Raw genomic sequence first — 27553 nt, 5'->3', positions numbered from 1 at the left:
ATTCTCTGAATATATCAAATGTAAAGTATCAGTGTTTTAGGTTGTATCTACAAAGGCTTCACATTCAGTTGCCAACTCAGTTGTAGTTTCTATGACTCTTGTTTGGATATATAAGTAGATGACTAATTTCTGGATTTATTTTACAGGCAGATTTTGAAAACAAACCAGTAAATGGCCTCAAGTCAGAATCCATGGAATACAGTAGCGGTGGTCATGGGGAAGAACAAAGATTGGAAATAAACACCCAAACCCTTGAAAATGTGACGAAAAATGAAAGCATGACAGGTATCGAGGTGGAGAGGTGGATGCAAAACAAGAAATCACATTTATTCGAGCATGTCAATGGCGACTTCAGTGCAGATGTCACCAAAGCTGAAAAATCAAAGCAGCCTGAAGAGGACAAGAAGCCAAACAAACCTCCAAAATTGTTTGCACAAACATTAAGAAATGGCATTAAAAATGTGCCCTGTCTAGCAGCTGAAGCAAACACACCATTTAACAAATTCAGTATTGAAGAATTCGGCAAGGCGTTGGGAAACCATCCCTACAAACTCCTGAAAGACACTGCAAACCATAACAATGCCATGAGCTCCACTGGTACGAGCTGTGATCACCTCAAGGACAAGAGTAACATCTTCATCTTCCAAAAGCCAGGCTTTAATTGCAAATCTGAAGATTCTCCAAATTTAAACAGTCAGACCAGCACACACAGTGAAGGTGACCAACCTAAAACCCCCGAGAACAGAGTGAGTAAAGACCCTCGAGATTGCTCCCCCATGCAGCCCACACTCCTCTCCCTCATGAAAGACAGGAGGCTCACGCTAGAGCAAGTGGTCGCCATCGAGGCCCTGACGCAACTCTCTGAAGCCCCGTCAGAGAACTCCTCACCATCCAAGTCAGAGAAGGAGGACGAAACAGCTCAGAGAACAGCTAGTTTGCTTAACAGCTGCAAAGCCATCCTCAACTCTGTAAGAAAAGACCTTCAAGACCCTAACTTCCATGGGGAACCTCAAAGCCTTCCTCATCGTTCTTCTCTGGAAAAGCAAAGTTCCCGCCTCACAGCAGTGTTCAATGGCCAGAATACTCTGTCCAAGCCACAGATTGGCTCTGCTACTAACCAAGCACCCACAAAGCCTCTTGAACATTCAAAAGTCAAAAATTCAATATCTTTTTTAATACCAAAAGCTAATTCTTCGAATACTAATAAAAGTGTCAGTGGAAGTAGGACTGGTCTTGATGATTTGCATCAGTTGCCACCAACAAGTAAAAAATTGGGATACTGTAACCAATTGCTCAACAGGAGTGAAAATTTGAATTCCAAGGAAGATTCATCAAGTCAGGACACATCTTACAGCCAAATTGAGGAAGATGTTGCAACGCAGCTAACACAACTTGCATCAATAATTAAATGCAATTATATAAAGGCAGAGGACAAGAATGCTGAGAGTCCACCAACAAGCCTTGTTGCCCATAATGCAAATCAAAAACATAGTCAGGAGAAGGGCACGGTGCCACAGAAACCACCTTCAAGTGTGCAAAACAATCATAGTTCATCTTTAGGAAAGCAAAAGAACACAACCCAGAAAAAGGCAAAGTCTACCCCTAAAAGAGATCGGCGGAAAAAGAAGCCCACAGTTGTAACCTGTCAAGAAAATGATCAGAAGCAGCAGGAGCATATGTCCTATGAGTATAGTAAGTTACATGACATTTGGATCGGATCCAAATTTCAAAGATTTGGTCAGTTTGGTCCGCATGATTTTCCTCTTCTGCTGGGAAAAATTCCTCCCATTTCCAAAGTTCTGAAACCACTGGCTCAAGCCAGTACCACCCTACAACACAAAAAATTATTTCCTCCCCTCAGTCAGATCAAATTTGAGCGATATTCTGAATTAGCACAGGAGAAAATGGTGAAGGTTGAACCACTGGATTCCCTTCCAGTGTTTTATCCTGAGGCCAAATCCCACCAGCAGGTGTGTGCAGATAAAGCCCATAGTCCTCAGGTACAGGCAACAGTCAATGGCAACCTGAAAGCTTACCCCTTACCCCCACCCTCCCGTCCTCCTAACCAGTGCACTAACCTGGTGGCCAGCAGTGACCAAACACGGTTTCCGCAGGATGCCCGAGAGCACCTCAGACCCCAGAGACTGGCAGCACCAACCGCTGTCTCTCCAGAGACCCCCTTGCCAGACCCAGCACAGATTCTCAGGAACCTGAATGTAGTCAGTTCAGGCGGAATTACAGTGGTTTCTCCCAAAAGTGAAGAGGAAGTCTGTTCACCTGGTGTTGGAACATCGGAGTTTTCCCCTGTAGACAATGCACAGAAGAATTTTCATGATTATGCCATGAAGTTCCTCACTAATCCTGCCAAAAACCTAGTAGCTGCGACAAAAGATGCAGAAGTGCCAGCCTGCAACTGTCCTGGTAAGTGCTTGGGTGGACTTGTTCTTTCGACTGCATGAATTGCTGCACCTCATGACAGAATCGAGTTCTGATTCATCTTCTGTGGTATTTTTGCCCCACTCTTATTCTAGCTAAGACGGACTAAGTAATTCTGTACCCATTTTTCTGTTGGACATTTATTCATTCTGCTCAGAAAAATGGAAATTTCAGCTCATAATTTGGAAAAACAAAGGTAAACTTTTTCTGGTGGAAAATATGCTGATTTGTCTCAGAGCCAAAATGTCTCAACTTGTGTATTGTTGTAGTTTAAGAATGAACTCTCTTGGGCCAGGGATTTAGCTCAGCAGTTTCGCTGCCTGCCTCGCAAAGTGCAAGGACCCAAGTTCGATCTCCAGTACCAAAAAAAAAAAAGAATGAACTCCCTTAATACTTCATTACATTTGTTCTCCCTGTATGTGAAAGAATTTTAAGCTATAAGGATTTTATTAAAAATGTTTCCATGCAAGACAGAAAATGCATAGAGAATGTAAAACATGCACAATTTAGCAAATAACCATAGAAAGTATGTGCAATTTCCATACCAAAGCTAGAATGGTTTTGTTTGTTTGTTTTTACAATATTGGCATGAGATCTGAAGCCAGCTTGGACTACATAGCAAGATCCTCTCCTAAAAAAAGATAAATATATAAAAATTTACTATTTCAACAAAACAACAAATAGGTTTGTGTTAATAAATGAGTCATGGAGCGATTTCTAACCAATGTACTTATGTTTTGTGCCTTAGGAGTCATTGAAAGAGAACATGCAGAACAAACAACTAGTTTTTTCAGTGTTGTTAAAATCCCTGAGAAAATCTTTCTGGAGGGAAGATTCTTAGTTTCTATGAGAAATTTGTTCAATATTTGAATACACGAAAGCTGAATTCATACCCTGTACTGATTAATCACTGGCTATGTTTAAATTTCATGTCCAGTGGTCAAAATATCAGAAAAAAATCTGTTGACTTTAACATAGCTGTAAAAAAGGAGGGAGATAAAATAGATTGTACAATTAATGTTTGTAAAGCAGCTTGAAGCCTCATATTTCAGCTCTTACATAACTGTGATAGTATGGAACTTGTAATCTGTTGTGATCCCCACTTAAATAGGCACAGTAATTCAAACAGACTAAAATATCACCCAAATCAGAAAACTCAAGATTTGATTTGAATAAGCTTGCTCGTTTTGTCCTAGAAGTTGGTGGTTCAATGGCACATTCCAGAACAGGGAGTTACAGGATAGTTTGGAAGGATGAATATATTATTCTGTTTTTGTTTTTGAACCACAGTAAAAAATTTGTGAAGTATAGCAATAACCTTCAGTTCTTGTTACCCAAAATACATTCACATTATTTCCAAAGTCTTACCTTTCAATTCCTCTGCTCCTCAGCCACCATACAGTTGTTTCTTTTTGGGTTTTTTGGTACTGGAGATCGAACTTGGGTCCTTGCACTTGCACAGCAGGCGGCAAAATCACTGAGCTAAATCCCCGGCCCCACCATATGGTTCTGACAAACTGCCCATGCCGGGTGCCAAGGACTGGGCCTTTGGGGAGGGATCTTGCCATTTCCACAGGATGACATGGAGATGAATTGGGAAGATGAGAGTTCTTAGGTCAGGGATAGAAGACAGGAGCAAGGACAACAGCTTTCGCTACTGGTCTTGACTGTGCCAGGCTTTGACTTGTTATGTGCAAGGAAGTGCTTATTATCCCCAGTTAACAAATGAGGAAACTGACACAGGTATTCGCAGTTAGTATTCCACTGAAATGGGACTGGGAGACAGGTAGTCTATGCCTGTAACCTTCACTCTCTGTTGCTTCCAAACTCTGAATCTAGCTAGGCAGGAGAGCAACTGTATGAAATCACAGCACTCTGGGAAGCTAAGGCAGGAGCATCACAAGTTTGAGCCCAGTCTGGGAGACTTAGTGAGAACTTGTCTCAATTTTAAAAAGGGCTGTGGATGTAGCTCAGTGCAGAGCCCTGAGGTTCAATCCCCTTTTACCCCACCACCACCAAATAAAAGACCTTTTCCTCACACCAGGTCACTAGTCTCAGTGTGTAGGAGGTAGGCCTACCAGGTTCCGAGTTGAGCAGATTTTTGTAATATACCTGAAATTGTTTTATACAGTCAGTTCAGTGTCCTCCTTTAATCATGAAATGTGAGGTTACTATGCTCATGTGTAGGAAAGGGAACTGAAAGAGAGAAATTAAAAAGCAAACACACCTAGAAATCACTTCCTGTAGGAACCTCATAGCCTCGTGGGGTGTGTATTGTGTTCTAGCAAAACCAAGTAATCGACCTCTACCTTGGTGTCCCTCAGATTGAACACTCTCTGGCAATTTAGACCCCGATGTTCTCTGCACAGGGGACTCCCTGGTTTGGAGGTGTTTGATAGCACTCCCGGCCTCTACCCACTAGGTGCCCATCGTAGTGCACACATAGCCTGCTCCTATGGTGTCACAACCAGAGAAGGCCTGCAGGTGTTGTCAGATGTCCCCTAGGCTAAGGTCACCCCTGTTGCAGAGCAACAGTATGAATGGCCACTGCTTCCACCACCAATAAGTTAAAATCTCTTCAATAGCTCTTGCTCCAGAAGCCTCAGAAATACAGTACAATAATTGTCTGAATTTGATCTGTACTCAGAATGATGAGTTTGTTGCAGACAGACTATGGCTGGAAACACCTACAACACAGATATTCCCCAGTGATTCTTGTTGCACAGGTCTCTAAGGGGTTAAAGGTACTATTTGCCAAGCAATATGTAATTTGGTCTCACAAAACCTCCAATGGTACAGAAATAGCAGACATCTCATTGTCCCCTTCTCCAAAGAAAAGCTCCAGTTATACTTTTCCATATGAGTAAATGTTACTTCCAGTTTTTATTTTTGTCTCCAGTTTAATAGAATGTAGGTCTTTTAAAACAATTTTTTTTTTTTTGGTACTGGGGATCGAACTCCAGTCCTTGCACTTTCATAGCAGGAGTTGAAACCACTGAGCTAAATCCCCGGCAAACAGTCTGTTTTTTTTTTTTTGGTACCAGATATCGAACTCGGGTCCTTGTACTTGTGCAGCAGGCGACGAAACCACTGAGCTAAACCCCCTGGCCCCTAACATTTTTTTTTTTTTGTAACGGGGATCTAACTTGGGACCTTGCACTTGGGAGGCAGGCGACTGAACCACTGCCCTAAATCCCCAGCTAAAACAACAATTTTGTAACCAGGCATATAGCGATTGACACCTGTAATCCCAGCACTCCAAAGGCCAAGGCAGAGGGTTGCCATAAGTTCAAGGCCAGCCTGGGTTACATAGTTCAAGGCTGGCCTGAATTACTGAATTACAGGGCTAGACCCTGTCTCAAAAAACCAACCCCCCGCCCCCCAAAACACCAAAATTACAAGGTAAAACAGTATTTTTTGCAACCCTGCCTCTTTAACTTAATAGTACCTTTTTAATTGTTTCAATAACTTTCTTGTATTCCACTATATAAGCTTCCTGTAATTTATTTACTTAACCTTTCACTTCTTGATATGTTAGGGTTGCTCCTCTTTTTGATACTACAGATAATTGCAACAAGAAACGTTTCATGTACGTTTACATTATAAGTATATAACTGTGCAAGTGTATAGTAAAATTAATTCTCAACAGTAAAATTTCTGGGCTGAAATTTAGTAAAATTCTGTGGCCAAGCTTTTCACATTTGTTGGTCTTGGATAACATTTAATTTGTACCTCAATTATAACCAAAAAGAAATTTTTTTAAAGCAGGACATGAGAGAATAAACATGCCCCATACCTTGAAATATTTTTTCTCCTCTGATTCTTGGAGGTAGAATTAGGAGTAGGAAAGCAATATTAACAAGTTAAATTCCGTACCTACTGCCCTTGTCCTTAATTATCAACCCTAACCAAAACCTTGTCAATAATCATCATTCTAAATTTAAAAAGAAAAAAAGAAAAATAGCTCTTCCTTGCCCCTATGCACTTCTGTAAAGCTTTGGGTCTAATGATCTTGTTCCTTCCACAGATCGAGGTATACAAAAAGACAAAGGCCCATATTATACACACCTGGGGGCAGGACCAAGTGTTGCTGCTGTCAGGGAAATCATGGAGAATAGGTGAGGAAATGCGCGTCCCCATTAAAACCCTTCTCTATCCTGGACCTGACCTGAGGATGCAGAGCGAGGCCCTTGGGACGATGTGACCCGGATGGAGAGGCAGCCTTCCTCAGGGGCCGCCCGCGCTTTCAGGGCGCAGGCGCGGGCACAGCGTGGACTCAGGTTTCTGTTACCCTCCGTATTTCATCGTCTAATGCGAGAGATCATTCAGATTACCCCCGCAAACCACACTAGCCATTGCTTGTTTAGAACCCAGGCTGTTTTTAAAGAGTGATCTTTAAGGAAAAGTAAACCAAACTGGATAACAAAAGTAATCGGCCACACAAAAGCAAGTTGTGAACAAAAGGAAATGCTTAGGAGTATTTCACTTTTGAACTTGTGTTCACCTCTATCTGATGTGCACATAGATGTTAAAAGCTACAGTTGTCAAGGTTGGATGATGATTGATGAGAACATTCTTTCCCTGTGTTTTGCATTCAGGTACGGCCAAAAAGGAAAGGCGATAAGGATAGAAAAAGTTGTGTACACCGGAAAAGAAGGGAAAAGCTCACAGGGGTGTCCAGTCGCTAAGTGGGTAAGTACTTTGTGTTGGTAAAAGTTGGTAAATAGATTGATCCCACAGGTTAAGTAATATATGAAAATTTTGCCTAGAAAAATAGGCACTCTCAGGAGGCTGAGGCAGGAGGATTACAAGTTTGAGGCCAGCCATAGTGAGTTCAAGGCCAACTTGAACTACATAGTGAGACCTTTGCTCTTAAAAAAAAAAAAAAGACAAGAATAGCCACTCTTATAGGCAGATAGCAAAGAAGCAATCTCTCCTTACCTGGGATTTGTATTTTGGTGCAGGTTTACACCTTTGGAATATTTAAATAGGTGTCATCTTTTGTTTTAAACACTGAAAGAGTAGTTACAGATGTTAGGTTTTTCTATAATTTATCATAATAAATTTATTTCTCCTTTTTAAATTCTCTACCATGAGTTTCTTCTTTCCTTCACATACACTTGATGATTCTCACAGACTGGCTCCCATTTTAGGTTGCTGCAATGGTGCTGTTTTCTCTTGAGTCTCAGCAGATCCCTCTAGGGTCATGGGCTGTGCCTGCCTGGGAAGGGACGTTTGCACTGAGAGTTGGATGAGATGGTGTAGTGGCAGGAACCTGTAGTCTCAGCTATTTAGGATGCTGAGGTGGGAGGATTCCTTGAGCCCGTAAATTCAAGCCCAGCCTGGGCAACAGAGACCCACATCTCCAAAAGAGAGATACAGAGATGAATGACAAAAAAGGATCCAAGTTTGAAAAGTAAAATAACCCTAAGAATGTGTGAGAAGATAGTCCAAAGTAGAGAAACACCAAGGACAAAGGTTAAGTAAGCATAAGGGTAGAATTTTTGTTGTTTTGTTTTTTCTAAAGGGCGAAATAGTTTGGGTTTTGGGGGGTTTTTTGAGACAGGGTCTCTAGGTAGTCCAAGGTGCCCTTGAACTCACTATGTAGCCCAGGCTGTCCTCAAACTTGTGGTGATCCTCCTGCCTCAGCCTCCCACATGCTGGGATTACAGGCGTATGGCACCATACCTGGCCCAAAAAGGTATTTTTAAATTTTTTTTTTTGGCACTGGGGATCAAACTCAGGAGCTTGCGCTTTTGAGGCAAGTGGCAGAACCACTGAGCTAAATCCCTGGCTCCCAAAAAGGTATATTTAAAAAAATAATGTCAGAGGCAAGTATGGAGATGCATACACCTATAATGCCAGCACTGTGGAAACTGAGGCAGGGGGATCTCTGAGTTGCAGCCCAGCTTGGGATACATAGTAAGTTCAAGAGCACTCTGAACTATATGTTTTGCAACCATGTCTCAAAAAAAGTCAGAATTTGAGGAGGTAGGGAATAGAACCAGGTGAGGGTAAAAAGATAGGCAGATGGTTTTGTGGCCCATGGTGGAGCTTTGAAGTTTATTCCATGACGCCTTTGAAGTATTGTAGGTAGGAAGGAGTGTGTTATCAGGTTGCTAAATGGTATCCTAAGAATTCAATAATAAAACCTGCATGAAGGATCTATTGCTGCTGGACAGTTACTGCAATATTCAGACCAGGTTCCATGGATTAGAGCTTCCGAGCAGTGGAGAGTCCTGCTAGTCTTTAGTCCCTGCTAAGGCTATGCCCCCTGGACCCCTGGCTGGGTGAGGTAGTGCAGACCCATTCCTGGGAGGCCAGAGGTCTCTCCTGGCTGCTCCTGGTCCCAGGACTTTCCAAATGCTCCTTTCCACAGAGCCTGGCTGCCAAGTAATGGGCGGGTGGGAGGCTCCTGAGCCTTTGAGCTGATCCTTGGAAATGACCATATGGGTCGCCCTGCTCAATGTAGGAGGGACTGTGCAACACTGTAGAAACCCAGAGGTGGTGACCACTGGGGCCATCTTAAAAACTGCCATGAAATGCAGCATCCATTTACTGTTAGAAATAACAACACTGGTGTAGTACAGTATGTTTTTCTTAGCCCTATCTGATATGTCTACCTTAGTTTTTATTTTCCCTAATGGTGTAATGATTTTATTTATGAATCTTCAATCATGAAATATAATAATGCTATTAAACATGAACGATATTCTGCTGGGTATGGTGGCACATGGCTGTAATTCCAGCAGTCTGGCTGAGGCAGGAGGATTACAAGTTTGAGTCCAGCCTGGGCAATTTAGTGACTTAGCAAAACTCTCTCTCAAAATGTAAAAAAAAAAAAGTTTAAAAAGGCTGGGGATGTTGTTCAGTGTGATATCCCCCCCTTCAATCAATACTGTTCGTTATGGGATACATCAATGAAAAAGGTCATAAAATAGAAGTGTACAAGTTTGTTTACAGTTATAAAGTGAGTACTGTACTTGTGAAACAACTACCCACTAAGAAATAGAGCACATTAAGGTTCCCAGAAGTCTCGTGATCAATCTTTTGTCCTGACTTCTGGGGTAATAACAGTTGCTCATTAGCATGTGAATTTCTCAATAATAAAGTTTTGTTTTGCTCTTTTGAGAGTTCCCCTTATGTAGTCTCTTGTTGGTTTGTGAAAATAAACGGCAAGGATTCATTCCATGTGTCTGGTACTGAAAGTTGAGGTGGATTCATTAACCTCTCTCTGATCGTCCCTTTTGAATCCTTACTTACTGGGCTATAAGTAATAAGGAGCGAAATAGCTGCTCACGGCTTCCTCAGGAACCTGTGTAGAAGGCAGTGTGGCTGAATGGTGGGATTTGCTCTAATTTCTCCTTCCTACTTTTCAAACCTTCCATGGTGTGATACTGATGATGCTATAATAGCATTGTGATGTGCAGTGGTTTTTTTCTTGTTGTTGTTTGGGGTTCTGTTTTGTCTTTTTAATGAAAAACAAAGAAAATTTCTACCTTAAAAATTTCAGTACCTACTTTGTATGTAACCCTATTTGAATGTTATTAGGTACAAAAAAGGTAGAAATAATACTGTTTAGCATTTTCTTTTCTTTTCTTTCTTTTTTTTTTTTTTTGGTGCTGAGGATCGAACTCCGTCCTTGCACTTGCAAAGCAGGTGGTGGAACCACTGAGCTAAATCCCCAGCCCTGTTTAGCATTTTCTATGTGGCCAGCATAGCCTTTTAATTTTCTCCTATGCAATATTTCTTTTCAGAAAAAAATATAACATCTCAGTATATAGTAATATATATCTGGTTTTTGTTTTGGTTTTTTTGTTACTAGGGGTTGAACTCGGATGTTGCGTTTTCGAGGCAGGTGGCAGCACCTCTGAGCTAAATCCCGACTCTATCTGTTATTTTTCACTCAAAAGAAATCCACACCTAAGGAATGAAATGAAGCTCTTCTGCTGAGCAATTTTAAATATCTATTAAGGAGCATTCAGTAGTGTAATCATGATAACAAACTCAAGTATTGCTATTCCATGTCTGTGAAAACAGTGTACATGTCATAATTTATCAGAGGGTGGTCAGTCCTCCCACTGCCTAGAAAGGGGGTCGGCGAGAGCTAAAGAAAAAAAGACAAAAGAGACTTGTGTAATTTCAAAGTGTATGGGGGGCCGGAGGTCAGTGCCTCAGGGTGGGCAAAGACAAAGATTCTCCGAGGTAGCCATCATTTATTGGGCACACACAATAAAAGGGAGCATCAGGTGACTTGGGGGCAGGGTAATCCTATGTTGATGAGGATTTTAGGAAAAAAAATCCCTAAATTAATTCAGCTTTAGTTTTTGTAGTTTCCAGGTTGTCTTATTTAAAATACACTCTCACTGCTAGTGCCTGGAGCAGTGCTTAGCTTGGAGTTGTTAATGAATTTGTCTTGAGTAAATGACTATGGAAATCATAGGCCCTGGGTTACAAAATGGAATACTTTGAACTTGAATTGGTGTCTTAAAGTAATATAGCTTTGCTATTCATGAGTAGCTATTTTCTGAAACTAGAGAACTTTGAGTATTCAAGCTGGAAGTAGCCTGAAGGTGTCTAAATCCAAACTTGAACCTGGATAGAGGCTGAAGGGTTCAGGTCTTTTCATTTTATATATAGTCTTTTTTTCTTAACCCAGTACTGAGGGAGGATTGACCCCCAAGCCCTCATTTATATTAGATAAGTGCTCTACCACGAGCCCTTTCCCTTTTAAAATTTTATGTTGAGACATGATCTCGTGAAATTACCCAGTTTCTCCTCAAATTTGAGATTCCCTTGCCTCAGTCTCTCAAGTCTCAGTGGCTGGGATTACAGAAGGACACTCCCATGCCTGGCTTCTGCAGTCTTCAGGACTTTCCCATCAGATCATTTGGAATGGCACTACTAGTTCGGTTAAGTCCTAACTGGGGTAGGGGAGAATATGAAGGTCAGTCATTTTGAACCAAGGTCTCCTAATAGACTTTTTTTTTTTTTGGTACCGGGGATCAAACTTGGGACCTTGCGCTTGCAAGGCAGGCGCCGGAACCACTGAGCTAAATCCCCGGCCCCCCCTTATAAACTCTTAACTAGTGGGCTGCATTACTTCAAATTGGATATGTACATTCTTCCTTTATATTTGATATTAAACATTAACCTAAATGAGGATTTTATCTCATATATATAAGTATATTTTGTTTGGTTTTGGTAATCACTGTGTGCAGGCTTATGCTAATAGTAGGGCCCTACACTATTTGTTGGCTGTACTTGACTCCATTTGTTTGTTTGTTTATTCTTTTTTGATTTTGGGGTTTTTGACAAAAGGTCTCACTGTGTATCCCAGAGTAGCCACAAATTTACAGTGATCCTCCTGCCTCAGCGTCCAGAGTGCTGGGATTAGGGATTACTGGCCTGGGCCCCCACTCCTGGCACTTGCTTCTCTTTATGATGGTGGGACACAAAGGCCTCACAGCAAATTGTAAAAGGACAGCACCACTTTGTAAACCATTGTGACACTTTTTCTGGCCGGCAGCACTGTTCTTTTCTTTTCTTTTGATTTTTTTTTTTTGTACTGGGGATCAAGCTCAGAGTCTTGCGCTTGCCAGGCAGGCGAGATGCCACTGAGCTAAATTCCCAGCACCTCAGTTCTTTTCTTGACAGTTCCCTTTCGAAGTTTTTGCTGGCACTCCCACATAAGTATGAGCCTTTGGCAGAAACTTGGTCTTTTTGCCCCATCACTTCCGGCCCTTGTTGTTACCTTGTTATTTAGGAGGTGTTGGAGGAAAAGGTGATGTAGGGTCTTAGATGCACTGTGGCCTTTAACCCCAGCACTTTCCTGCCCCGAGCCCTTGGGGTGAGGACTGCAGTGGGAGAGTTCAAACCACACCAGGCCCTGGCCACCAGCTCCTTCTTAAGGTTGTTTGTACCACAGGAATTACAATGAAGCATGCATAGATGGTTTCTTTAATGCTCCTATTCGATGTGACTGAGTGTCAGGGTGAAGACTAAATCAAAATGAAGTTTCCAAAAATCTTTAAATCTTGCTTTGGGTTGGTGATACAGCTCAGTGGTAGAGCTCTTGTGTAGCATGCTCAAGGCTCTGTGTTCTATCCCCAGGACCTAAATATCTATCTTTATTTTTATTATTTTTGTTTTTTGAGACAGGGTCTCACTATGTAGTTCAGGCTGGCCTCAATGTCACAACAGACCTCCTGCCTCAGCCTCCCAAGTGCTGAGATTACACATGTGCACCGCCATGCCTTTTATACACTTCTCAAAAGTGTCCCTTTGATGAGGTTCTGCCTAGTCTCTTCCTCTGCTGTCTCTTTATTTTTGGGCTCTGCCTTGGGGCTGCTTATATCTGTGCACAAATCAGGCACTTCCTCCTACATTACCATGACAGCACCCTGAATATAGGAGTGGTGGCCTGGACTTATTAGTGCCTGTGACATCATCTGAATATTAGATCACCATCTGCACTTCAGTGATCAGATTAGGCCGGGTGCAGGTGGTTGGTGCTAGTCATCACTCTTTGCTTTCTTTTGGCTATAAAACATGGCTTTTTCCTCTTAAGCCTATTATCTCCTACTTTTTTTTTTTTTTTTTTTTTTGATACTGGGGATCAAACTGGGACCTTGCACTTGTGAAGCATGTGGCGACACCACTGAGCTAAATCCAGGCCCAAACCCTATTATCTCCTAATCTAACATTATAATTACTGTTTTGCTAGCTCACTTGATTATATAGCTCATTTTTTAAGGAAACTTTTTTGTTTTTGGTATGTATTTACAGTACGTAATATTTCCATTTGTTTTCGTACTTTTGTGCTTTAGTCATTTTCAGTTCCCTTTTCCTCCCCTCCCCTTTCCCCTCACACCCTCTTCCTCATCACCAGAAGGTCTGCCTCCCTCCTTCCTGCCATTTCTCCTTTATTTTGCTCTTTATTTCTATTCTGGGCTTCTCATGTGAAAGAAACCATGTGATAGCATTTCTACCTCTTAACATTATGGTCTTGATCCATCCATTTTCCTTCGAGTGACCTGAGTTCCGTCTCCCTTTGGCTGAGTCCAATCCCATACTGCATGTACATCCCTTTTTATCCAGTCACCTGGTGGGGGAGCAGCTCTCTGAAGAGCAAGGCTACTTCGAACCGCTCTGGTGCTGCCTGCAGGTGTCTATGTAGGTGTCTGTGTTTTGAGGATATCCAGGAGAGAGGGAGCTGAGGTGACTGGGATTTATTTCCAGGCTTCTGAGGAATCTCCAAACAGGTTTCTACAGTGGCTGCACTAGTTTACACTCCTGTCTGTCACATAGAAGGGTTCCTTTTCCCCACAGCCTTCCAGCAATTGTTGTTTTTGAATTCTGGATGATGGCCATCCTGGCCAGAGTAAGGTGGGATCTCAGAGTGGTTTTCTCTTGTGTGTGTTTGTTTTGAGGCAGGGTCTTGCTGTGTAGTCCAGGCTGGCCTTGAACTCACTGTGTAGCCCAGGCTGGCCTCAAACTCAGTAATCCTCCTGCCTCAGCCTTCCTAGTTCTGGGATGACAGGCATGTATTACCATAGGCTAAGAAAGTGTTACTTGAGAAAAGTTTTAATGAAGGTTTTCTTATTAACAGTATAAATTACAGTATTTAAAATTTTTATAAAAATGTAACCATTAGGTTTTTGTGGGTTTTAAGCATTCACTTAACAAGTATTTGATGTGGGCTTCCTGTGAACTGAGTTCTGGGCTCCAGAGCCAAGTATCCAATGGAAAGTAAAACATAAAGGAGCTACTAACCCTCATTACATCCCAACTCTGAGTAGTAGGAAGTTAAGAAATTTACCAGTGTGCTGGCCCAGTAATAAGCAGTTTCTCAGGAAAAAAAAAAAAAGTAAGGGAAGACAAACAAAGCCTTGACAGAAAGGAACAACAATAACAACAAAAAGGTGGCGGGGGATGCTGGACATCGAAGGGCACACCTGTAATCCCAGCACTTTGGAGGCTGAGGCAGGAGGATTGTAGTAAGTTTGAGGCCAGGCTGAACTACACAACATATGTCTTGTCTCAAACAACATAAAAGAACAAAATAAAATTAACAAGGATCTAAAGGCTAGGGTTAAAACAATCAAAAAGTAACCAATTTCTCAAAAGGACCCGAGTTTGATCCCCGGCACTGAAAAAAAAAAAAGGAACCAATTTCTAAGTTTTGGGTTGGTTGTTTTTTGTACTGGGGGTTGAGCCCAGGTCCTTCATGCTGAGTTATATCCCCACCCCTTTTAAAAAAAATTTTGAGATAAATTCTTGCTAAATAGCCCAGATTAGGCATAAAGGCTCAAATTTGCCATTGTCCTCCATCAGCCTCCCAGACTGCTGGTATTACAGGCATTTACCACCTAGTCTGCCAGTCTGGGGGTTTTTCTTTTGCTTTTTTTCATCTACATTAAGATCAACCTTGTTAATTAACTACAACTCACAGAAGTGTTCAGCAGTCCTCCACTCCCAGAAATGGTGCGGAGTGAACAGTCTTTGAATGAGGATCGAATGTTTACTAGCACCTCCAAAGCATCCTTCATGTTCCTTCTCGGTCCCTTGCTACGTCTCAGAATAACCACTCTCCTGCTCCCTAACATTAAGGATTAATCTCATTTGTATTACAATTTATTATACAAAGAATTCTTAGAGTATTTCCCTCCCCTCTCTCTTTGACTCAGCACTGTAATTATGTGATTATTGCACCTTGTGTTTAATTGTAAATCATTCTCATTGCTAAGTAATGTTCTATTATTGTGAATAATTAAAATGTATTAGGCCATTCTCTTGGTGATGACATTTTGGTTATTTCTAGTTGGAGACAGCTGTGAATCATGCTGCTGACTTTGGGAAATGCAAAAATGCATTTCTAGTTAGTATGGATCTTGAAGCAGAATTTCTGGATTGTAGATGTATGCATATTTTCAGCTTTTGATACTAACATTTTTCCAAAGTAATTACCTTCTTAAATTTAATTTTACTTTTTTGGTTTTTTTGAGACAAAGTGTCACTGTGTAGTTCAGGCTGGCCTCAAACTCAGGGTGATCCTCCTGCTTCAGCCACCTGAGGGCGGGATAACAGGCATGTACCACCATGTCCACCTTAAATATTATAAATACACAATATATGAAGAGTTCCAGTTTTGTACTTCATATTTTGTACCTGTATTATTTTAGCAGTTCTACTGGGTATGTAGTGCCTCTTCTTCAACCTCTTTTCTTTCCCTTTTTGTTTTGGTGTTTTTGAGACAAGGTCTCACTGTAGCTCAGGCTGGCCTTCAACCCACCCCATTGTGTAGCCCAGGCTGGCTTCAAACTCAAACTCATAGTGATCCACCAGCCTCAGCCTCCCCAGTGCTAGGATTACAGGAATGTGCCACCACATTTAGCTTCTCAATCTCTTCTGGCTGTTATTTTTGTTTTAAATAAGAAACACATAACATAAAAATTGCTACCTTATTCTTTTTTTTTTTTTCTTCCTTGTGGTACTGGTGGTTGAACTAAAGTCTTCGGTGTGCTAGGCAAGCACTCTGCCATTAAGCTCATCCCAGCCCATCCCAGGCATGTACCACCAAGCCCTCTCCATGGTGATCACTTTTAAGGGCAGGGGTCAGTGGTGTGAAACAGCCCCAGAACTTTTTTATCTTACAATCTCAATTGTATCCCCATTACATAACAATTCTGCTTTCCCCATTCCCCCTGGTAACCACCAAGGTACTTTCTTTTTTGGTACGGGGGATCAAACTCGGGACCTTGGGCTGACAAGGCAGGCGTGGTGCCACTGAGCTAAATCTCTGGCCCTTTTTATTTCTTTTATTTATTTTGGGGTTTTTGTGTGTTTGCTTTTTGAGACAAGGTCTCACTATGCAGGTCAGGCTCACCTGGATCTCACTATGTAGCCCTCCTGCTTCAACCTCATGAGTTCTGGGATTACAGATGTGTGCCATCACACCAGCTTCTGTGCATTTTTTTTTTTTTTTTGTACTGAGGATTGAACTCAGGACCTTGCGCTTTCGAGGTAGGCCTGGAACCACTGAGCTAAATCCCTGGCCCAAACTTTTTTGGGGGGATGGTAACCAGAGATTGAACTCAGGACCTTGTGCTTGCAAGGCAGGCACTGGAACCACTGAGCTAAATCCCCAGCCCCACCAGGGTACTTTCTGTTCCTATAAATTTGATAGTTTCAGTAACCTTAGATGAGTACATTCATGGAGTCTTTGTCCTTTTGTGCCTGGCTTAATGTCCTGGAGAGTCATCCATGCTGTGCGTGTGGCAGGATTAAAGATAAGTCATATCTCATAGTGTGTATGGACCATGTTTTGTCTTCTTTTTTTTTTTTCTTTTTTCTTTTTTTTTTTTTTTTGTACCTGGGATCGAACTCGGGAGCTTGTGCTTGTGAGGCAGGCACCAGAACCACTGAGCTAAATCCCCAGCCCTGTCTGCTCATTTTTGGTGGCCACTTGAGTTGCTGCTCTATACTCAGGTATGCGAAGACCCCTTTGAGCGCTTCCTCTTGATTCTGAATATATACCAAGAGGTAGGATTGTTCGATCGTATTTCAGCTCTAATTATAAAGGTTTTCAGAAAATGGGTTTGTTTGTTTTGTTTTGTGATAGGGGAGATAGAACCCAGGGTCTTTACACTGAGCTACATCCCGGCTCTTTTTAAAATTTATTTATATTTTTTGAGAGGGTCTCACAAACCATTTCGATCTGGCTTTGAACTCATTATGTAGCCCAGGCTGACCTCAAATTTACAGCGATCCTTCTGCCTCAGCCTCCTGAGCACTGGGATTACAAGCATGCACTATCAGATCCACAAGGTCTTGCAAAATCACTAAATTTCTCAGGCTGAGTTTGAACTTGTAACCCTCCTGCTCTGCCTCCTAGAGATGTGGGATTACAGGTTTGTGCCACCATGCCTGGCTTGGAGGGATTTTCAAACATAGTTGGGTGATTTTATATACTGGCATTCCTATAGATTAATAAACAGCAGAAGCAATAAGCAGTATTTTAAATCCTGATGCCCTTTTATCACTCCAAGGCCATGAGTCAGTTTTAGCTAAAAGAATAAATATTTAAGTTCAAATTTGTCCCCTTTTTTGTACTTCTAATCAAATTTAGGGCCTCGTGATTGCCAGGCAGGTGCTGTGCCACTGAGCCACGTTCCCAGCCCAAGTTTGTCATTTTTTGCATTCATCAGGTCAGCTGCACCACCTTAATTTTTGATGAAAGTTGATCTAACACATAGTTTTGGTAGCAAGAAGAAATCACAGAAACTACAGGGTCATTGCTTCATATATTATTCTATATAGCAAAAACAATTCACTGAGGTGAAGATCTATAACTTCCTCGTATGGCTAAATTTCAGTGTTCAGGTTTATTCATTTATTTATTTTTAGCAGAGCATGGAGGCTTAAGCCTGTAATCCCGGTATGAGAGGCTGAGCCAGAAGGATCACAACTTCAAGTACCATGTGTGCAGTTTGGTAAAACCCTGTCTCAAAATGAAAACTAAAAACCAGGAGCGGTGGTACACATCTATAATCCCAGCACATGGAGGCTGAGGCAGAAGGATCTCAGAGTCCAAGGCCAGCCTGTGATTAATTAATTAAAGTGCTGGGGATAAAACTCAGAATTCTTGGATGAATCCCCACTACTGCCTGTATAGATAGATGGATAGAATAGTAATGTGATGTATTGTGATATGAGGGATGAAACCCAGGGCTCACTGAGCTACAGCCTCAAACACAATCCTCCTGCTTCAGCCTCCCTGGTGCTGAAGTTCCAAACACTCTCCACCATACCCAGCCTTAATCTTAGTTTTAATGTTGGGAGTTTTGGGTTCTTTTCACTCAGCTGTGTTCTATTGTTCACATTTGTGGAAGAACAGAAGAATTATATTTTTCCCAGTACTGTTTTCTCTTTTGCAAACCATAACAATAGTGAACCAAAACAGACTTCTTTGCAAGTACAGATTTCTCTTCTCCCTGCCTTTTGTTCATCACGTGAACTGAGACGCTTTCAGTGAGGAGGGAAGTATGAGACAGTGCACCGTCCCCTGGGCTTTAAAGTGGCTTCTGCCCCTGGCGATATAAGATAGATTTTTTTAAAAAACTGAAATAGAACCGTATGGAGTTTTAGAAGGAGTGCCCATTGCCTTCACACTTAGGATGCTCATTTTCCATAGATAAATACATTCTGCTTTTGCAGGTAATCAGAAGAAGCAGTGAGGAAGAGAAGGTTCTTTGTCTGGTCCGGCAGCGCCCAGGCCACCAGTGCGAGACCGCTGTGATAGTGGTGCTCATCATGTTGTGGGATGGCATCCCACTGCCGATGGCGGACAGACTGTACACGGAGCTCACTGAGAACCTAAAGTCATACAGTGGTCACCCGACAGACCGAAGATGTACCCTCAATGAAAAGTAATCCAATCTGTTTTGTACCGCTTTGAAATTCAGATCTCTAGTATGTCATGGTAAATTGTTACTTAATTACCAACTCAGTATATTACATGGGGTCATGGGATTTTAGGTGCTGAGGAGCTAAAAGCAGTTAGCATTTTCATTGAATTATTGAACCCAGACTTGGTGGTATGCAGCTCTAATTCCATCACTTGGGAGCCTGAGGCAGGAGGACCCTGAGGTGGAGTTCTACCTGGGAAACAGCAAATTCCAAACGGCCTGGGGATAAATAAAGACCCATATCAGAGCCCTGGGTTCAACTCCCAGTACTGCAAAAAGCAGGAATGTTGAGTTAATCATTTCACTGAGTTAGGGCCACAATTTTGAGGTGGTGCTCTTCCTCCTGCTTCAAGTGCCCCCCCCCCCACCCCTGTGCTGAAAGACACCACCAGTCCCTAGGGGATTCTTTACTGTTTCTGTCTCTGGTACCTGAGCATACATGCACACACAGTGGGAAGGAAAGCGATTTTAACAGAAAGTTCCTTCTAAAGGGCTGTCCGCACATGGATTTTCTCTGTTCATAGTAAGAGATTAGTTGTTTTCCTATGTTCTTGCAATGAATGTGTTGTCAGATTTAAGTTTTGGGCCATTTAATAGGGAAAGGGCATCAGTGTGAGTGTGATTGCGTTTTAATTATGGTGAGTCTTTTTCCCCCTAGTTAAAAGCCACTGGCCAGTCCTTTATTATTTTTTTCCTTTGAGAAGAGGTCGAGCAAGGGTCGGCATCTGTTCCTGGCTGACTAGAAGAGCACAGCGTCCTCCAGTGTAGTCTCCAGTGCTGGGAATGCAGACTTGGGTCTCCATGCCACACCTGCCCTTTCTTATCTTCCTTGTCAGTCATCTGTTAATTATTCTAGGTCAATTTTCTAAAGGGTCAATGTTCAATTTGTCTCCATTTTTATATATTGGGGCTAATAAAACTTTGTCTGGATTGTCATTTGCAAATACTTTTCCCAGCTTGTCTTTATCCTTTTTGCTATGCCATCTTTTACAAAAGTTTCTTTAGTAGGGCCGGGTATTTACCTCAGTGGTTTCGCCGTCTGCTGCGCAAGGACAAGGACCCGAGTTCGATCCCGGGTACCAAAAAAAAAAAAGTAAAAAAGTTTCTTTAGTAATCCAGTTAAACAGATCTGACCTTATTTGATTTTGAATTTTTTTATTTGTTTGTTTTTTGTACTGAGGATTGAACTCAGGACCTTGCGCTTGCAAGGCAGGCGGCAGAACCACTGAGCTAAATCCCCAGCCCCTGAGTGTGAATTTTAAAAGGTGTTTAGATATGTTTCCCTCTAAGAAGTTAGAACAATCGACCCATGTTTTCTTTTAATACTTCTTAAAATCATTTTTTTAATGTGCTAGGGATTAAACCCATGGCCTTGTGTATGCTACCACTAAATTACATTCTCAGCCCTGTACTGTTTTAATATTCGATAGGACTGCCAGATGTGGTTGCATACCCCTGTGATCCCAGCACTCTGGGAGGCTGAACCAGGAGGATCCCCAATTTGATCTCAGCTTTAGCAATTTAGCAAGACCTTATCTCAAAATTTAAAAAGGGCTGGGCCTGTAGCTCAGTGTGAAGGCCCTGGATTGAGTCCCCACTACTGGAATCCCCTGGAAGTCATTATTCAAAATATAAGTTTAGGCCAGGGGGATTTAGCTCAGTGGTTTCGCCGCCTGCTGCGCAAGCTCAAGGACCCGAGTTTGATCCCCAGTACCAAAAATATATATATATATATATATATATATATATATATATAGTTTAAAATATATGTAATTTTCTTCCCAATGTCCACACAAAATTAACATCTGCTAATTGTCTTATTCTGTGGAGATACATAATACCTGTTCTAAGTTAATAAGTATCATTTTGCCTAATGTAAAGCCACCAAATTATTTTTTAAAACTTCATATTTACTGAAAATGTAAGAATACTCAGTGAACTACATTACTGTTGCATTTATATACATATGTAGGCACACAATAGACAATGTCACTATTGATTTACATTATTTTGAAAGCGTTTATGCCTCTCCACCAGAATACTCCATCAGAGTGGATTTACCTAAAAATAAAAACATTCTTTTATATAACCACAATATAATTACCATGATAATGAAATTTAACTCTAATGAAAATACACAGGCTTGGTAGTGCATTCCTCTACTCTCAGGTTGAGGAGGCTGAGGCAGGAAGGATTTTGAGTTAGAAGCCACCCTGGGCTACATTGCAAGATATTATGTGAATAAAAAGAACAGGGCCAGGGATTTAGCTCAGTGGTTCCACCGCCTGCCCTGCAAGCTCAAGGACCCAAGTTCAATCCCCTGTACCAAAACAACAACAAAACTGTTACATAATTTCTACTTTATATTCAAACATGTAGTTTCTAATACTGTGCATCACAGTAATTTTCCCCAACCTCAGATTTGATGTGTTTTATTATTTTGTCTTTTTGCTGTCTAAATCCATTTATCTTGGTCTTTGCCCTTCATGGCATTGAAATTACTGATCAGAAAAGGCTATTTTTGTTGATTCTTTGTTAATTTTGGTTTGTCTACTTCTTTCTTTTTTTTTTGTACCGTGGATCTAACTCGGGTCCTTGTGGTGGAACCACTGAGCTAAATCCCTGGCCCTTGTCTGTTTCTTTCTGATTCAAGTAAGGTTTAGAATTCTCAGCACTTAAGGCAGGCATGGTGGTGCTTGCCTGTAATCCCAGCACTCAAGAGTCTGAGGCAGGAAGATTGCTGCCAAGTTCAAGACCACCCTGGGATACATAGTGAGACCCTGTCTCCAAAAAAAAAAAAAAGTTATTGGCAATTTAACTACACTTAACGTTTAATATAAACTATCTGAAGTCAGTTTGTTCTTTTTTGATGAAGTTGCTCAAGGAAGCTGTATTGTCTCACAATTTGTCATATTTCCTATGTTAATTTTAAAATAACAGTCAATAGTGAGTTAAAGTACATTTTTCTCTTCTACATATGTATTTTTTCCTTGGCATACATGAATCACCTATTTTTCTATTTGTTTGGTAATTCTAATTTCCTTGTGCAATTTCGAATTTATCAGTTTTGGTTTTAATTTAACCCACTTGCATCTCATTTTTCTTTTTCAAGTCACTGTGCTATCTCATCCTCCTTCCAAATATCTATCCCATCTTTGTAAGAAGTTTAAGGGATAGTTAGCATAATTGAACTACTCTTCACTTTTCCCTTCATAGTTATATCTGAACTGCTCTTTTCTTATAAGGAATAGGATATCTTCTTTTCTTTTACTTTCAGTGTAACCAATAGTTTTGATCTATAAATTTCTACATTATTTTACTTAACTTTGAGAAAGGTCTTACTAGGTTTTATTGTTAGCCTTTTATACAGATAGATAGGTATAGATATGGATATAGATTTTTTTTTTTTGAGACAGGGTCCAGATCAGGCTGGCTTCAACTCAGTAATCCTCCTGCCTTAGCCTCCCTAGTGCTGGGATTACAGGCATGCACCACCATACCCAGCTTATCATTTTATAAGTGCTACATTTATTCTATTAGAAGTTTTAACTATTGTGCAAATTTAAAACCACTAGAAGAGGGTGCGCTATTTTCTTGGTTTTGTATCTTTGTGTGTGTGTGTTCATTGTCATGTCTACCCTACAGCCTAATTTAGGGCTTCAGAAATACCCAAAAGTATTTACCAAATTACTGCTGAATTCTCATTTTGATACTTAGAAAGGCTTTCTTTAAAATTGACAGTGGCCAAGGGCCGGGGATTTAGCTCAGTGGTTTTGCTGCCTGCTGTGCAAGCGCAAGGACCCGAGTTCCATCCCCGGTACCAAAAAAAAAAAAATTTGACAGTGGCGGGTCGTAGTGGCACACGCCTGTAATCCTACCACTAGGGAGGCAGAGGTAGGAGGATTGCCTTCAGTTTGAGGCCAGATTGGGATACATAGTGAGTTCAGGGCCAGCCTGAACTATAAAGCGAGACCCTGTCTCAAAAAAAAAAAAAAATTCCAAATAAAATTGACAGTGATTTTACATTCAATATGTCATATTCTCCTTTAATTCTCAGAAAATTGTATCATGGTGGGGCTGGGGATTTAGCTCAGTGGTTCCAGGGCCAACCTCGAAAGCGCAAGGTCCAGAGTTCGATCCCCAGTACCAAAAAAACAAAACAAAAATTGTATCATGGGCGGGGGATCTAGCTCAGTGGTTTCATGGCCTGCTGTGCAAGCGCGAGGATCCGAGTTCGATCCCCGGTACCAAAAAAAAAGAAAAGAAAATTGTATCGGTCTCATTTTTTACATAAAAGAACTAAGATGCAAAAGAGTAATATGGCTTTCTAATTTGATTTCTTTCTTTTTTTTTTTTTTTTTTTTTTTTTTTTTGGTACGGGGATGTAACTCGGGTCCTTGTGCTTGAGGGGCAGGCTGCAGAGCCACTGAGCTAAATCCCTGGCCCCATCTAATTTTGGTTTCTGATAGAGAATAAATCCTGGATTTAAAATCCAGGCCCAAGCTGGGCCTGGTGTTGCTCACCTATAATCCCAGCACTTGGGAGGGTGAGGCAGACAGATCGTGACAAGTTAGAGGCCAACCTGAACTCTACATAGTTGAGAACCTGTCTCAAAAAAAAAAAGAAATCCAGGCCCATTATTTCTTCACTTCAGCAATCTTCAAATCAAAATGATTGCTTTTAGAACCCTAGATGTAAATATACTTTTTAAGAGTAGGAAATATTGAAGGAAAGATGGCTTCTGTCTAAGAGAGACAGAAGGGGATCCAGAAAGTGGATTCTCCCTAGATCTAAATATTTTAGATTTGTATATTTTGCCATTTATTTGAAATTAAAATCTTCAACAAACATTTTTGTGTAAATTGTAGTTATAAAATGGATACATGTTAGTTGTTCATTTGTCTATATTGCCAAAGTTCTGTGACCTGGAAGTGTTCTGCCAGAGGAATTATCCGACTTCCTCAGCTGACTCCCTTGCCATTACCATCTTACAGTCGTACCTGCACATGTCAAGGAATTGACCCAGAGAGGTGTGGAGCTTCATTTTCTTTTGGCTGCTCATGGAGCATGTATTTCAATGGATGCAAATTTGGTAGAAGCCCAAGCCCCAGAAGATTTAGAATTGATCCAAGTTCTCCCTTACACGTAAGTGGTTTGTTTTTTTTTTTTCATTACACAGTGTATATATAAGTACATTTCTTTATTTTTTTTGAAACTAACAAAAGTTGAAAAAGTAGTAACAAAATACTAAGTATATATAAATAATTTAAAATTCTAAATAAGTAAGGGCTTTAACTGTCAACCCAAATCCCAATTGTCTGTGGCCCGCCTCCCCTCCTCATGCTCCCCAAACCCCAAGGAAATCATTGTTAAAAGAACCTAGAATTCTATACCCAGCCAGAGTAGGAAAAACCATTTGCCAGCATTTCAAAGTCTCAGAAAGTTTACTACCCACAGACCTACTATGAAAGAATTACTAAAGGACGTAATCCAGAAAGAAGATATGTGAAACCGGAACGAGTCTGTAAGGAACACGTGGCCATGGTGAGCAAAGAAATTAGTCAACCTTGGTGTTAAGTTTAAATAAGCTGAATTCTTAAATTTTTTAAATATAAAAAAGAACCGATAAATATGATTCCATGTTCTTTTCAAATTGAGAGTGGGAGGCAGTGGGAGGGGGTGTGGCTCAAAAGAAGGTATGGTGATGTGTTGTGCTTTGTTTAGGGGATGAGGATTTACCAATTAATTAACTGGAAGGTCAGTGTTTTCCAAATTTTGAGCAGTGACCAAAAGTAAAAAGCATTATAAATGCACTTGCATTTATACAAATGAATAAAACAAAAGTAAGACTTTAATATTTACCTTCAAGTTAATATGGATTCTTCTAATTTATGACAATATTATTAACTTTCATTTCTTTATAAAATGCTGATTCAACTGATATGGCCAGCCAAGAGATCATGCCCCACAGTTTGGAAAACACTACTCTTTAAGTGTTGCACATAGTTGACAAGGTATATATTTTTAAAACTTCTTAAAACAATCCTTCCATAAATCACCGGAAATGGTTTAAAAATCACTGGCATGCAAGATAAATACAAAGCACAAAATTAAATAGCCAGAATTAATCCATCAGTATATGTAGTGTATATGTACTACAGTTAATGTAACAACTTTCAAAAAGAGCTTAAAATCGGGCCGGGGATTTAGCTCAGTGGTTTTGCCACTTGCCTCACAAGCCCAAGGACAAGCCAAGGAGTTCGATCCCCAGTACCAAAAAAACAAAACAAAACAAGAGCTTAAAATTATTAAATAATATTCCCTTTAAAGAGATAACCAAATAGCATTTTCTAGATTTTTTCAGCTAATTCAATAAAATAATAGCATTAACTCAAAAATTATTTGCAGATACTATTATCTCCCATGTTGAGAATACACAATAATTAAGCCACACAATATTATGATTGTTAATAGAGTTTACAGGATGGCTACATAATGGGCTATTTTGTTAAATTTCAGTAACTTTCTTCTCTATCAATAAATTATCTCAGAAAAAGGCCAGCACGAAGTATATTAAACTCTTCAGTAGAAAACTATAAAACTTTACAAAAGGGACACAGATAACTGAAAATGGACAGATCCTGTGCTCTTAGATGGGAATACCCGAAAGCAGTGGTGGTAAGGGACAGAGATTTAGCTCGGTGGTGCCGAGCCTGCCTCTCAAGAGCAAGGTCCTGAGTTCGATCCCCAGTACCAGAAATAAAAATAAAATTAACCAGTGGTGGCAAACCTATGGCACATGTGGGCTTTTTATCATTGAAAGTTCTAAAAGGTTCACCATTGCTACTCTGTAGTGGGCTGCTCGTTCTTTCTAAATATGACATGATAGAAGTGTGTGTTAGTATATAATTATATTTTGAACACTGACAAAATTGTTAAATTTTTGTCCGTAATCCTGCTAAGTAATGAATGAATGTAAAACGTTTCACTTGTGGTGATTTGTATTAACAAGTAACGCCTTATAGTGCTTGTGATCTAGGAGGACAAGTGCTCATTCCAGCTACTTTCAGAGGCCGGTACAGCTGAAGTTTGGCAGGCAAGGGACAGTAAGGTGCATGCAGCAGACTTATAAGCCACAGCAAGAGGTCTGAAAGATCATAGAAGGGTTTGGAGAGGAGGAGGAAGAGACTTACACTCTCTGAATGCTGTTTGAGTAATGGATTGGAATTAGCCAGGTGTGGGTTTGGCAGGGGGAGGTCACCACCTATGAGGACAGCCCTGGAAGGGGTAATGGTGGCTCAGAACAGGGTTGTGACACAGGGATTGGTGAGCAGTGGTGGGATGGAGGTGCTGCCTTTTGATACGTAGTACAGTACCGTAGGACCATGTTGTAGAGCAATGGTAATGTGTTCACTCTGAGCATTGGGGATGGAGGTTCCGAAGGGAAATCTCAGCAGTGATCTCATGTCAGTAATGCTGAGTGCATCTGTAGATGTGGTCTGGGCAGTAATTATAGCCATGGGTCACCAGAAATCAGATACAGCAAGAAGAGCCAAAAACACCAGTAGGTAAAGATGCAATGTGAAATCACTGCTATTATATATAACATGCATGTTGTTCTGATGAGACAACTAGAAAGTTAGGATTTTTTACAACCTGACTAAAGGGCTTAGCACTAGAGAGTGATACCAAGAGTTATCAATACAAGCTTCTTCTCCTTGTTTCTATTTACCTACTTTTTTCCTAAGTTTTCACACTATTCTTACTTACAGTGACACTGGATATTCTATAATAGGTACTATTATAAAGTACAAACAAATGAGGTCACAACACTGCAGAATTTAGACCTAATAGTGCATAAGAAGAATACAATTTACCTGCGATTTTTCCTTTTTTTTTTTTTTTTTTTTGGTACCAGGGATCAAACTTGGGTCCTTGCGCTTGCACAGCAGGTGGAGAAACCACTGAGCTAAATCCCCGGCTACCTGCGATTTTTCTAATGTTTACATCAATAGAAGTACATAAACTTGTTACCACTACTCTGCATTATTGTAGTAGCAGAAAAATACAACACCCAGCTTACCCAGTATTACATGATCAAAAAAAAGTATGATCAAAACCTTCTAGGTCCAGGGATTTAGCTCAGTGCTCACATGCACAAGGTCCCGAGTTGGATCCCTGGTACCAAAAAACAAAAAACAAACAAAAAACCCTTCTAAATGGTCTTTAAATCATCACTCCAAAGTTCCTCCTAACAATAAATAATGTACACGTATAGCTATGAACTGCTATTAAAGCACTGTCCTGACTTTTGAGCTACAATGAGTCAGAACCACACAAGTGGACTAATCTGGAAATAAGACCTCTATACATGTGCTTCTTTTTTTTTCTTTTTATTTTCTATATGGACTTCTTTGTCTCTCTGTCTGTCTCTCTCTCCCCCCTCCCCCAAACCCAGGCCTTTCACACAGCTATATCTCCACCCTTTTTATTTTTAAACAAGGTCTCACTATGTTCCCCAGGTTAGCTTGAAGTTGCAGTCTTCCTGCCTCAGCCTCCCACAGTGCTGAGACCACAGGATTTCTTGTATAATCAAAAGATGAACCTAAATTAGTAGTAAAACAATGGGTTGTCACTTACGTTCATGG

General features: G+C 40.8%; 1 protein-coding gene across 10 annotated transcripts in view; it reads left to right on the top strand.

The window, feature by feature from the left end:
- Tet1 (tet methylcytosine dioxygenase 1) overlaps positions 1 to 27553 on the top strand; it is a 122317-nt gene that overhangs the window by 70139 nt on the left and 24625 nt on the right. For 9 of the 10 annotated variants that reach the window (XM_013072998.3, XM_021259492.2, XM_087184789.1 and 6 more), the window contains 6 exons: positions 147 to 2421; positions 6464 to 6554; positions 7035 to 7128; positions 18655 to 18866; positions 23900 to 24050; positions 24363 to 24449. In XM_013072998.3, the coding sequence (XP_012928452.1) occupies positions 147 to 2421; positions 6464 to 6554; positions 7035 to 7128; positions 18655 to 18866; positions 23900 to 24050; positions 24363 to 24449 (2910 nt within the window). The remainder of the gene's footprint in view (positions 1 to 146; positions 2422 to 6463; positions 6555 to 7034; positions 7129 to 18654; positions 18867 to 23899; positions 24051 to 24362; positions 24450 to 27553) is intronic. The other variant, XM_087184785.1, reaches the window with a different exon arrangement.

Source organism: Heterocephalus glaber, unplaced genomic scaffold, assembly GCF_053883595.1.
Source record: "Heterocephalus glaber isolate CG9 unplaced genomic scaffold, H.glaber_assembly_v1.0 deba00001497, whole genome shotgun sequence".
In the NCBI taxonomy this organism is placed as follows: Eukaryota; Metazoa; Chordata; class Mammalia; order Rodentia; family Bathyergidae; genus Heterocephalus; species Heterocephalus glaber.
The sequence above is the reverse complement of the archived record's forward strand: the minus strand, read 5'-3'. Positions and strand labels throughout refer to the sequence as shown.